The following is a 12484-nucleotide window of genomic DNA, read 5'->3' on the forward strand; positions in this document are numbered from 1 at the left end:
TAATACAACCTTTCCGAACCCGTGGCACCAGATCCAAGACTATCGATGTACGTAAGACAAGCACCGTGATAATATGCCTCTCCAATTGTTAATTTCGTGAGCAAGGATCCCACAGTAGACATATTTATAAAGTCAACCCAAGTAAGCATATCTCGTACGCTCACAGTAAGCTTCTTGCCCACTTCGGTGGTTCGTAACCACTCGGTAAAATTTAATATCGCAACAGCGACGGGCTCCCTCGTTTGCGAATCGATACGGAGATTATGAATTATTATATCGCGTAGATCATTCTTTCTAGTCATGCATCCTTCGCACCACACTTCCGTAAAGCGATTTCGCAGAGCCGGTGAAAGTTCCTTCTTACCATAATCACCGCCGGGATTCATCGTGCCGATAAACACGAATTTTTCATTCGCTATAATCACAGCGTTCTCTTCATCATGTGAGGAGTCTATTCCTTTCTCAGCTAATAAAAGACTACGCTCCGGTTCCAAAAGTGAATTTAATCGTTCTAAAACGCTGTCGTCGGCTAATGAAATTTCGTCGGCTAAGAACAGATCGCCGTTACGCATAGCATTTACCAGCGGGCCATCGACCCACTCGAAGAGCCTCTGATCTTCCTCGGCATGTTCTCGAACAGGTCGTAGATTTCCCAAGAAATCGGACGATTCGGTATGCATATGGCAATTGACGCCACGCATAGCTTGACCATTGATAGCCGCGATCAACTGGCAGACTGTAGTTTTGCCCCCGCCGGTTTCTCCAACCAGCAGTACCGGTTCCTTAAACTGGCAGGACTTCTTCACCAAAACTGCCATTTGGCGCATATGATAAGTCCACACGATATGGCCAAAACCAGGGATACCATTTTTTAGAATCTCCTCTAATATATGCCTCGTTACCGGAGAAGTTTTTTCGTTTAACGTGAACAGGCTATTAGGATCCACGGTCCGTTTTAAACGTTTCTTTATCACCTCTCTTATCTCCTCCGCTTCTGCCTCCCTGCGGACTTTAGCTGCGAGAACAAGATAGCCTTCATCCGCCAGGTGCTGACTCCAATCGTACAATTTGTTTCCCACGTCAGGCGCTAATCTGTATCTCTCGCCCCAACGAAATAAATCTCGTAGAGTTATAAATCCTTTTTTACCGGCGAAAGCCGCCGTATTCTTACGCCTCATTTGAAGATCTGTCATCACGTCGATTATTTGCTTGCAGTACGATTCCGGCATACTGCATCTCTGATTAAGTATTATCTGCAATTCCTTCGATGGTATCTCATCGAAGTGCAATTCTACAAATCGATTTCTAAATGCTCGCGACAGAACTTTTCGACCGCCGTAGAGCCCAGGAGGATTTTGTGTCGCGAATAACATAAAATGTTCGTGCGCTTTCACTACTTGTTGAGTCTCGGGAATAAATAATTCTCTATTGTCGTCGAGAACGCGATTTAAAGCCTCCAAGACATCACTCGGGGCTAAATTTAACTCGTCTAAAATAATCCAGTAACCTTTGCGCATCGCATCAACTAAAACGCCTTCCTTGAACACTAGTTTTCCAGTTTCGTCCGCGATGTAACTTCCAATGTATTCCTGCAGATCCGTGTGCTCGTGATTATTTATACGGACGCAAACGTGTCCTGTGGTCTTTGCCAGATAAGTAATTAAACTAGTTTTGCCCACCGATGTATCGCCTTGCAGCAAAACCGGAATTTTTCCAATCGATACGATTCTTACTAAATCTTTCAAATTTCTTTTAACAGAATCAGTTAATATATAATTGCTGGGCGTCTCAGGCGTTAAACTTCCTTGTAGAATCCAATATCCTTCAACATATATGTATTTTTCTTCTGGGCTACATCTCGGTTTCGGTATAGGAGTGCCAAGAATTGCTTTGACATTTTTATTGTCGAGAATATTTTCTACAATCATTTTCTGAACGATCGGATATGAGTTGTAATCCAGTTGCGTCAGGAAACTCAAAGAAAAGGCTTCATACAGAGATCTGAAAACATTACCACACGGATTAGATGCAGAAATGTGTAACGCGCGACATAACGTTCTCAAGCTGTAATGCGGTTTATGCCCCGTGCCGTCAAATAACGTGTCCATAGCTTTGTTTCTTACTTTCAAGTAGAATTCCACGATCGCTTTGTGTTTTTTTAACGGCAGATTTAATTCTTCCAAATAAGAACTCACAAGCAACTGAAGATCCGACTCCTCCGTCAATTCGTCGATGTAGAATTCGGTGAATCTGTTTCTCAAGCCGACTGGCAAGTCTTTCTTACCGATATCTGTAGCCGGATTCATGCAGGCGAACACGGTGAAGTCGATATGTCTTGTCACAGGTTCACCATCACCGCGCTCCAATAATGACAGAGATTCCGATGAACCTTCCAACAAACCAGAAAGGCACTCTAACGTCTCTGCATTCGCCAAATTAATCTCATCCAGAAGAACCCAATAACCTTCTCGCAAAGCTCTGACCAAACTCCCTTCTATAAAAGAAAACGTTAGTGCGTGTTGACTTGTTACCTGCGTTTTCAGTTTGTCGAGTTTCTCTTGCAAATTTTCCCAACTTTTCAACAGATCTACGTCAGCTTGAAAATCATTCTGTTCAGACTCTCGAGAATTTTTATTTTGTTTTAAATTGCCTTTCTCGGGTGCATTATCTTTGAAATTTTTGCATTTATCTTTCAATCTCGTCACGGCAGCGCACGCACTATGGCTCATCAATTCGACGACGTTCTTCCATTTCTGCTCGTTGTAACAGAAAGCAATATGATTAAGAAACTTTTTATTTTTCTCAACAACAAAAAAAGAGCGAAATAGAATTTCGAACTCCTCTCGAACGGGCGAGATCAGAAATTTTAAATCGACCGGTTTATAACCACCTAGTAAATCCACACTCTCGCTTTGCTGATTCATATTTATAATTGTTAATTTGTGGCCGGTGCTCTTTGCTAAGTATTGTATCGAACTTGTTTTTCCAGTACCAGTCTCGCCTACTAGTAGCACAGGCTCTTTTTGCATGACACAAGTAGCTATGCGTTCCAACAAACACGCGGAAGGTCTTGTAAAAGAGAAATTAATTTTTTCTACATCTACTTTCGCGTATTGCGCTTTTTTACGTATCAGCTTTGCTCTGCCCGCTATAAAAAACTCGGGAAGTAAAGCTATAGATGGTTTGTGCATATTGCAAAAATACTCCGCCTTCGTTTGTACAATTCCAAATTTAGCAGCTATCGCATTTGCCAGATTTAAACGATAATTCTTTTTTTCCGGCATCGAACAGCAAAAGACATCTATAGCATCTTGAAATATTTTTAATGCGGAGTTTGGCGATGAAACATCAAAATCGATGACAGCTCTGGAACACCATTTTATTAAATCTCGCGTCGAAGTTTTTCGTCCAATCTTCAATAAAATATCACTTTCGTTACTTTCATTGTCATGATCTCCCAGGGAAAATAATAAGAACACATCTACTATTCTAGTAGCAGCAGTGCTTAATACTGGAAATAACGTTTGGACTAGAATTATTAATTCGCTTTTAGACAAAGGTTCCACGTTTATGCACAGCCAGTGTTTTTGTAATAAACTCGAGGCTCCTGCAGCTTGTTTTTGAATGCCTGTAGTAGATATCGTCAATCGTTGAGTAACAAATAATTGAAATCCGCTGTTAGCATAAATAGTATCACGATAGCCAGGTACGCAGAGTGTTCCCGTTTCCATGAGATTACTCAAAACGCTAGCCACATCAAGAGCAGCGCTATCCACATCTTCTAAGAGTAACCATTTGCCCGCGATAACTGCTTGTGTAAGAACACCCGGCTGCCAAACAAATTCACCAGGCACGTCGGTACATCTGTACATTCCTAGCAGCATTTTCGAATCGGTTTGATCACCCAATTGCACTTTAACAAAATTTGACGTGTTGTGTCCAGTAATTTTAGCTAAATACTCCACTAAAGCTGTTTTGCCACAGCCAACTGGTCCTTGTAAGCAAATACATTTCCTGGAGCCAATAGCTATGGCTAGGTTTTGCAGATTTTTCTTTGTGGAAGAAACTGCGACTAAATTAGAAGTGTTTCGATTTTTATTGAGAGTAGGCAACAAAATGTCACCAACAGATACTATAGATGAAATGTTCTTAACTATGTCTTCCATTAATTCAAAATCAGCACAAGCAATGTTAGGATTTATGCCTTGGTCTTCATAATCCATTAAAAATTTTTCAAATTTTGGAATGAATATTTGTGCACACAACAGTTTTGTTGATTCAGACATGTTTAAAACAATAGATATGCATTTCAAAGCAACCCTGAAATTACATTACCAAATTTTTTACTTTTAAATACAATTTATCTTGCAATATATTACAAATATTTGGAATAAATCTTTTATTAAGTTACTTGCAATGTACTTACCATTTTACCCTGTCATCTGGATTTGTTAAATACTTATAAAATTTAGACCAATTCCATTTATGTTTAAAATGACTAGTAGCAGATTGCAAGATTATAAGACATGCAGCCACAATGTCATATTCAGACACCTCCAGAATTTGTAAAAGTTGTCTTTTATTTCGCTTCTTTGGAGGTATAATTGTATCAGAAGAATTATCAATAAGATCAAATGGGGCTGGATTAACATCAAAGTAATGTAAGACAAATCTGAAACAAAACAGTAGTCTTTTAGAAATATTAATGTGATAAATGACATAAGACAGCAGTATAGAACTATATTAAAATTTAAATATATTGATATATCAATAGATAATAATATATAATAAATACATACACTAATAAATCTTGATTGACACTAATTAACTTTCCTAATATAACACAGTTTAATCTATGAATAATATCTTTGTCAGCTAATGATGATGACTGTATACTATCTGCAGGTATTGCTACAGAAACAAGTGCTGGTAATAATTCTGGAAAACAGTCAGCAACATCTTTTGTAGACTCTGGTTGCATCAAAAATTCACATAATATTTCCAAAACTTTGTCAGACTTAAGTTCACTAGAATCCTGCAAGAATATTAATAAAAAGTTAAACATACAATTTGTAAGATTAAAATTAATAAATAAAAATTAAAATAAAATCTGTAACAATGTATAAAAATTATAAAGTACAATTAAAAAAAATAATAATTACTTCTGCAAAAGATAAGAGTCTCTGTTTGTATCTCGGATTTCGTTCGCAGAAAATCGACAAGCTCTTAGTTAACATCTTGCACGAGTATTGTAAAAGTTTAATTAATTATTTGTAGAAGCAAACACTGACGGTACAGAATATCCCGAAGAATATTTCTTTGAATGAATATTATCTTCAACCTTAAGACGTTATATACGGTCACGTTTAAATTTTGTGGCACTAGAAAAAGAGGTTATAGCATGAGAAACACGTGGCTCTTCTGTGCGACTGTTGCACCAACTACACACGTCTACAAGTCTGTTTCTGATACATTTCATATAGCTACCGCTAATAAATTAACGGCGGTCCCTATCTTGAAAAAGCCGGGTTCTATCAAACTGAATTATTGTTGTGGATTTTTTACGATACAGATTTTTTCTCTCCCTTAGATCAGCTCGTCGTGCACGATCGTGCAAGACTAAATTAATTCCGCGGAAACTCGCTACAAGCCGCCACCGCTAAGTCGAGTAAGCCGTAGCAGAGAGCCAAACTCAGAATCGCGGCTTCTACGCGTACTGATACAGCCGAAGCGCTGGCTTTACATGGGCAAGCCTCTGCATCAGTACGCGTGGAAGCCGCGATTCCGAGTTGGGCTCTCTGAGCCGCAGTAAACTGGTGGTACAAGTGTAACTGTCCGAGTGTCGTTCCCGCCAATTGTAGGAGAATCAGCCATTATAAAAAAGACGTGGCCACGAAATTGTGACGAACGGCAACCATTACAAAAAAGGCGTGACCACAGAATTGGTGGGAACGGCGCTCTGATCATACCACAAGCTTACGCTTCCTATATTCTTAATTTCTCCAGCAAAACGCCTGGAATTGACGGACTTTTTATCACGTTTATTTTTAATTTCTTAACTATCTATATGGGTAAATAATTCAATTATCGTTTTTGTTAACATGTAATTAAGAATTAAATATTATTTATTCGATTATTATTTTTTTTAAGTAACATTAGGTAATATAAAACTACAATCTAAATTACAATCAGAAACTTAATAAATCTGAGTGCATCTTGAATTCTTCCTGGATCCTTCTTTCTATTTCTGGTAATGTAATATTATCTGGAGTTAAATTAAAGCTAACATACACTGGTTTTCCCAGCTTCATGCTTAATCTCTTAGCTATGTTTGTAGATGTGGCATCTGCTACAGAGCCCATTATTTTAGTTGCAATAGGCTGCTTTTCAAAGTTTGATGTAAGAGCAAGGGAAAGGTCTTCCATGTTCTGATTAGTAAAATTTCCGACCCACAGATACAAGCAGTCTTCCATTTTTATTATTTGGCAATTAATATTCGTGTCACTGATTTTTGCATCAAAATTGTGAAATTTAAAGCTGCACGGTAGTAACTCTATTTTAGATTCTTCCTCTATTGTATTTGACATCCTTTATTTCAGCTTCCCCACCTATGAACCATTAATTTAAAGCTAGATTATAAAAGAATACAATAAAAAAAAAAAAAGTAGATATATTAAACTAATGTTACATACCGATATGTTTTAGAAAGATTAACAGTTCTCCTTGTTGCAACTATAGCCAGTTAAAACTAAGTTTAAGGTACTTAGATATTATTCATTTTTTAAAATCTCTCTTGAGAAAATTCAAGACGCAGTTTTAATTTCAAAACTTTTATTTGCTAACACACTGTGAGAACGATTCAAGAAACGAGCATCACGATGTAACACATATTATAAAGAATTACAAGCGGTAACACATAACCTTAAACCACGGCCCAGACTTCCAGACTTTCAATGCGATCGAACTGTCCTCTCTCATAACCTGTTTGCCCTGTTCGAGCGCACGTGACGCGGTATTGTAATGTGTGGCGTTTTAATTACAACATGAAGACTAAAAAAGTAAACGTGAGTTCCACGGAGGGCTTAAAAACAGTCGCCAAGAGCAAACGGACGATATCAAAGCCTAAAGCAGGTGCCAGCCTCGAAAAGGCTGTGAGAAATGTTAAACAAATTATCAAGGTACCGACATAACCTTAACAGGAAACATTTATTACATTTTCACGCTGTTATTTCCTATTTATTTGATTATTTTATTATGTATTAGTTGCTCAAATAAAATTATTAACATGAATTTAAATTGTAGAAAAAGAGAGACGAAGCTAAAGCTGTCGAAGAAAAAGAGACGCGTTTAGCCGAATCCAAACCTAAGCAGCTTAAAGGACAAAAAGTAACAGGGAAAAAAGGAATAGTTTATTTAGGGCACATACCTCATGGATTTTATGAGGACGAAATGAAAGATTATTTTACACAATTTGGACGTGTAACACGAGTTCGCGTAGTAAGATCTAAAAGAGTACGTATATATATACATTAATGGATTCAAAATTATTTTTATATACTATATTTTATGAAATTAACATCTTAAAAATATATTGTTAGACTGGCAAAAGTCGTGGCTATGGCTATGTTGAATTTCTTCACTCCCAAGTTGCTAAAATTGCAGCAGATACTATGAACAACTACCTCATGTGTGGTAGATTATTAAAAGGTATTACTTTAATTAAAATTATTTTAACTCTACTAAGTAATTAATTTTTTTTAACGTACAACTGCATTTTTTAGCTGTATATATTCCGCCCGAAAAGCAGCATTTTGGATTTTTCTCAGGTGAAAACTGGTCAAGAGATAAATATCCGAGATTAAAAAATAGGAAACAGGTAACATTAAGTAGAAACTGTGTTCAAAGTGCTGAAGATCATAGGAGATACGTTCAAAAATCGCTCAGTAAGCTTGCAGCGCTAGAAAGTAAATTGCAAGACAAAGGAATTAGCATAAAATTTCAACCTGTCGATGTACCGAGTACGTAACAGACATCTAAAAATGTAACTTAGCCTTATTTTATTTTTTTTAAGTGTTTTATAATCGAACATTTGCATTAAATAAACGAATTTACATAATGGATACTTCTACAATATTCGTAACATTGTTATAATCTAGTTTTTATCTTGTTTAAATGATTTCCATTTATATAAATTATGTACAATTTAATAAATTTAAACGCGCTGATTAATACACTTGAAAAAATATGTCATGATACGGTATTCGCTTCTTGTACGATGGCCGTGCTTCCCTTCGTTCGCTTCCATTTCATACGCCTATTCTGAAACCACACTTTCACCTGTAATAAATGTGGTTCACCGATAAAAAGGTATAAGACTTGTACATTCGATTTAACTGTTTGTAATCTACCTGGCGTTCGGTCAGATCCAATGCCACGGCAATCTCGTAGCGGCGTAAACGCGTCAAGTAATTGCTGTGAGCAAATTCACATTCGAGATGTCGGACTTGCTGTTTTGTAAATGCTGTTCTCTCCTTCCGCGGTTTATCACTCGTTCTCTTCGTTGTTTCTGCGATTAACAAATTATATCAACGCACTCTAACAATATTCTTACATTTAGTTTTTTTTTTTAATAAAAAAAAATTTTTTTTTTTAAGAATTCGTTTACGAACATATTTTTAATTTTAATTATTCACACCTCTTAGATTTTCCTAGTCTTTTGATACAGATAAGGACTCAAAATGTAGACGGATACGTTTAAATGCATAAGAAATGTTATATATGTTACATTATTATTTACGATGACAGTAATGAGATGTTCTCGCATTAAGAGAGTGGTCCAGTTTCATGCGGAACGGTGACATAATTCGCGCTCATCATCCGACTCGATGATCTTACCGCGCAATTTTCCGCGGCGAGATTTCGCGGCTTGTCGGCGACTTTTTGTCGCCGCGACTACAGATGAAAATAACCGCGCGCACAACGACGTGTGTGCACCGATGCGCTTGCGAAATCTGCCTTTGCGGAAAGCGCGCTTCTTTATCGTAATGCGACACGTGGGCGATGTCGAGAGAGCGAAAGGCTCCTCTTTTCTCTGTCGCTCCCTCGAAGCCCTTAACTTTACTTCCGTGCCGCTATCTCGGCTCTAATTGCTGGCTGACGTCAATCGCGGGATCTCTTGTAATCCACGACGAGAGTAACGTCGAACAAAGTAGCCAAAGTCGTATTTCGATGCTTCCAATTTGAAAATTCAAGATAACTTGATGTATATTGAACATATACTATTCGTATGATAAAAAAATATATACGTAGCGTTCTATAAATATCTATACAGGATTTTATAAATTGAAGCGTGTTAAATTTTCTTCACGTTTAAAGTAATCGAATGAAAATAATACTAAAAAAAAAAAAAAAAGATATTAAGTACGTTGAATGGAAAAAAGGTACTCGTTTTGATTTTAATTAATTTTGAATTTACTGTCGACTTTTCCATGTTTTATTCAGTTTGCGTTAAAATTCGATGTGTGCGCCGTGAAAATTTATTTATTCGACAAATTTAGCAATGCGGATAAATTACGTTAAACGTCAATGCAACAGGGGATACACGACGTTTATTATGCAAGGTATATACCGACTCGACGCAGTTAGACATCCGATAAACATTTAGATTGTACTGGGCCTGTTATGGCCGCATTGGCGACACTAAAGACATAAAACTCCCAACTGTATTATCAATGATTTACGTCGGAAATTTGTCGAAGTTACGACTCGAAATGTTTCAAGCTAATTTATTACGTACAGCTGTGCACAGATATCAAAATTTGTATAACAACGACTTAATTATCTTTTCAGAATAATTAAAGTAAAATTACAACTTATTTCCCAACAAATTACAATCAACTTCTAAATTGAATAAAATAGATAGCTACTTTTTTGAATAATTTTTTAAGTACATTACGATTTAATTAAATTTTTAATAACACTTTATAAAGACTACCAATTTAACATTTTTAATGAAGAAATAATTTGTTACCTCGTTCTCGTTGATGTGACCGTGTATTTTCTCCGATTATTGAACTCGTGTGATTCTCATTATGCTGCGAGTTTTGCCAAGATTGGTATTTGCTCTCATGCTCGCAGTCCATGAGCTGCAATTGAGACATCTCCCAATTGCGGAACATTGTCCCCGCATTAGTCGTAGTCGTCACACGGCGATCTTGATTATTTTCGTATAATAAATTTTCAGGCTTGTCCAAAAGCCGCTCATCTTCCTTTCCGTTCAATTGCTCGATTATTGGATGACAGTTTACGGGATCTTGCTGAGAAAATTGCTCCCATCTTGTGAAAATTAAATATCACAGTCATACACAATTATAAATGATACAGATCTTAATAATAATTATATAAATAACTTAGTCCGTAGGATGCAGAGCACGCAACATTTTTATAAACGCAGTGTAATAAAATTAACAATATCTATCGGTATTTTAACATAAGAAAAAATTAAATTCTTTTTTATTTCGTTGAAGAATTAAATGACTATAATATAAATAGCGTAATTAAAAAATTAATAAAATATATGAAATACTAGAATAATTCGAACATATTAATTCCGAATTAAAATAACATAAAGGTAATTTGTTTAATAATTTAACATTTCTTACCTGCGATAATTTTGGTTGTTATCGGCGTTTTGTAAGAGATTCATGATACAAGGCGGCGAGATTAAACGAGCGGTCTCATCGGCTGTGATGTCGAATCCGCTGCAAGGATTCGACGAGCTACTCCAGGACCACCGGTGGTACCACGATGTCTCGCAACTAGTTGATCTCGCGTTTTGTCCTTCCATGTAATAAGATGACATCGGGGGCGTAGGTGACAAATCGAAATTGTCGAACCCTCTCCGATTGTTCGCAATCGTATCTATCGATCGCGACATATCAGTAAATGAAAATTCCCTCAGCGTGTCGAATTCGAAATTTTTACATAAGCCTTTTTAATATTGGTCATGAAGAAAGACTTATTAATTATTATGAAAAAAATCGGTAATAATTTTTCACTTAGCGCAACGATTTATTCACTTCATGTTTCTTCGTCTTTTAATAAAAAAAAAAATAAAATAAAATAAATTCTAAGTGCGTTAGAGGTATATGATATCTGTTGATTGCCAGTGCATATCGTTAATATAAGCGAGCACAGGTTCACCGTAGAATCACTCCGCGCGGATGGATGCGAATTGCTTTACAGCCTACTCGGAAATGTCAAACGAGCACATGTGTGACGGCGCAGTCATAGGGCAACGAGAGTGTCATGGAGAACGTCGGAGGAGAATCGTAGGAGTAGGGCCACGGAAGCTTCGGGGTCTTCTTCTATGTTTCCCTCAGTCTTTCAGCTGATCTCTCTGCATAAATCGTTCCTCGTTGACGAAGTCGGCATAGCCGATATTCGCGAAAGAATTCAAAATGATGACACGCGTCGCGACTACCGAGTATGTTTCAGGCGATCAGAATGCATGAAAAAATTTACTTTAGAAAGTTAATTATATCACATAATTACTATTTAATATTTTTAATTATTTATTTAATTAATTATTAAAAAAATTTATTAATTTCTTTTTTTTTTTACCACCGTTCAAACGCGATTCAGATTTCTCTCCCGTTTTGAAATCTAATACTAACTTCCGACTAGCAGACAAGTGTGTTATACTACATTAGAAAGGAAGTAGTCATTCGTTACGGTTGACATAAATGCCAGATTTTTTTTCTTTTTTTTTTCTTTCTAATTTAGTAAGAGGAGAGACATTTATTATATAAAATATTTATATGATTTGAGAAAGCGAATAAAACCGTTTTCTTTGTCGAGCCGATTCATTCACGATTTCGTTGTCGGTGTTTCATTGAGGACGATCATTAATCCGTCAACGAGGAGTGTAAGTCAATCTCGGTAGGGGCCCACCTAAGAAAACAGAGGGATACAAAGAGGAGTGAGAAAGAGCGGAAGGTGATGACCGCGCGGGAGTGAGAAAATTGGTGAACGGGAGGCACCGGCTGGGCCTCGTCGCGGGGTTTCGAAGGGTCGGCTCCTCGAGGGTCACGCGTCTCCATTAGTCATCGGTATTGTTTGACTTTCTCTCTCAGACGCTTACACCCCCATTGACTCACACGCGCGCGATACCGAAAGAGAGACGACGAAGGGGTCCACCACCTCATCGGAGGACGTTCGGTTCTTTCTCTCTTTCTCTCTCCCGGCACAGGAAGCGAGATTCCTTGAAATCCGAGACACTTCTGACCGCGAAGCGGTGCCGAGCGGTCTGCGAAGGCGGGGACACCCGCTCGGAAAAGACCTTTCCCAAATTTCACGGCTGATAGTCGCTACCGCAGTTTTTTTCGTGCTGGATGAACAAAACTGAAGCAATCTCGGTTTAGACAGCGAAATCGTAGAGAACGAAATTCTAAATACTGTCATTATCATTAATCGCGCGACACAT

General features: G+C 37.3%; 4 protein-coding genes across 7 annotated transcripts in view; 1 reads left to right on the forward strand and 3 right to left on the reverse strand.

The window, feature by feature from the left end:
• Positions 1-5620, reverse strand: part of LOC139106607 (midasin) — a 74353-nt gene extending 68733 nt beyond the window's left edge. Inside the window, exons 1-5 of one of the 2 annotated variants that reach the window (XM_070663501.1) lie at positions 5473-5620; positions 5163-5381; positions 4800-5035; positions 4427-4672; positions 10-4320 (exon numbers count right to left, since the gene is read on the reverse strand). In XM_070663501.1, coding sequence (XP_070519602.1) covers positions 10-4320; positions 4427-4672; positions 4800-5035; positions 5163-5237 — 4868 coding nt within the window. In that variant the 5' untranslated portion in view covers positions 5238-5381; positions 5473-5620. The remainder of the gene's footprint in view (positions 1-9; positions 4321-4426; positions 4673-4799; positions 5036-5162; positions 5382-5472) is intronic. The other variant, XM_070663502.1, reaches the window with a different exon arrangement.
• Positions 5621-5978: 358 nt separating this feature from the next.
• Positions 5979-8253, forward strand: LOC139106615 (MKI67 FHA domain-interacting nucleolar phosphoprotein). 2 transcript variants are annotated; one of them, XM_070663520.1, is made up of 5 exons: positions 5979-6250; positions 6706-7178; positions 7303-7512; positions 7599-7707; positions 7782-8253. In XM_070663520.1, the coding sequence occupies exons 2-5, from the start codon at positions 7044-7046 to the stop codon at positions 8024-8026; spliced, it is 699 nt and encodes a 232-aa protein (XP_070519621.1). In that variant the 5' UTR covers positions 5979-6250; positions 6706-7043; the 3' UTR covers positions 8027-8253. The 2 variants fall into 2 exon arrangements, with proteins under 2 accessions (XP_070519621.1, XP_070519620.1); XM_070663519.1 differs by lacking the exon at positions 5979-6250 and having other exon boundaries at positions 6637-7178.
• On the reverse strand, positions 6189-6587 carry LOC139106663 (proteasome assembly chaperone 4). Its single transcript, XM_070663602.1, has one exon. It carries the CDS (start codon positions 6585-6587, stop codon positions 6189-6191), a length of 399 nt encoding a protein of 132 aa, XP_070519703.1.
• On the reverse strand, positions 8201-11775 carry Btn (buttonless). 2 transcript variants are annotated; one of them, XM_070663518.1, is made up of 4 exons: positions 10662-11775; positions 10031-10335; positions 8409-8566; positions 8201-8319 (listed from the first exon to the last, which is right to left on the reverse strand). In XM_070663518.1, exons 1-4 carry the CDS (start codon positions 10934-10936, stop codon positions 8248-8250), a joined length of 810 nt encoding a protein of 269 aa, XP_070519619.1. In that variant the 5' UTR covers positions 10937-11775; the 3' UTR covers positions 8201-8247. The 2 variants fall into 2 exon arrangements, with proteins under 2 accessions (XP_070519619.1, XP_070519618.1); XM_070663517.1 differs by having other exon boundaries at positions 8220-8337; positions 10662-11768.
• Between the last annotated feature and the right edge of the window lie 709 nt (positions 11776-12484).

Source organism: Cardiocondyla obscurior, linkage group LG11 (assembly GCF_019399895.1).
Source record: "Cardiocondyla obscurior isolate alpha-2009 linkage group LG11, Cobs3.1, whole genome shotgun sequence".
NCBI lineage: Eukaryota > Metazoa > Arthropoda > Insecta > Hymenoptera > Formicidae > Cardiocondyla > Cardiocondyla obscurior.

Coding starts and splice junctions, on each gene's coding strand:
- LOC139106663 (XM_070663602.1), bottom strand. CDS start 6,587: ATGTCAAATACAATAGAGGAAGAATCTAAAATAGAGTTACTACCGTGC.
- LOC139106615 (XM_070663520.1), top strand. CDS start 7,044: ATGAAGACTAAAAAAGTAAACGTGAGTTCCACGGAGGGCTTAAAAACA. Junction 7,513..7,598: donor GCGTAGTAAGATCTAAAAGA/GTACGTATATAT, acceptor ATATATTGTTAG/ACTGGCAAAAGTCGTGGCTA. Junction 7,708..7,781: donor GTGTGGTAGATTATTAAAAG/GTATTACTTTAA, acceptor TGCATTTTTTAG/CTGTATATATTCCGCCCGAA.
- Btn (XM_070663517.1), bottom strand. CDS start 10,936: ATGTCGCGATCGATAGATACGATTGCGAACAATCGGAGAGGGTTCGAC. Junction 10,336..10,661: donor AACAACCAAAATTATCGCAG/GTAAGAAATGTT, acceptor AATTTTCACAAG/ATGGGAGCAATTTTCTCAGC. Junction 8,338..8,408: donor TGGATCTGACCGAACGCCAG/GTAGATTACAAA, acceptor CATTTATTACAG/GTGAAAGTGTGGTTTCAGAA.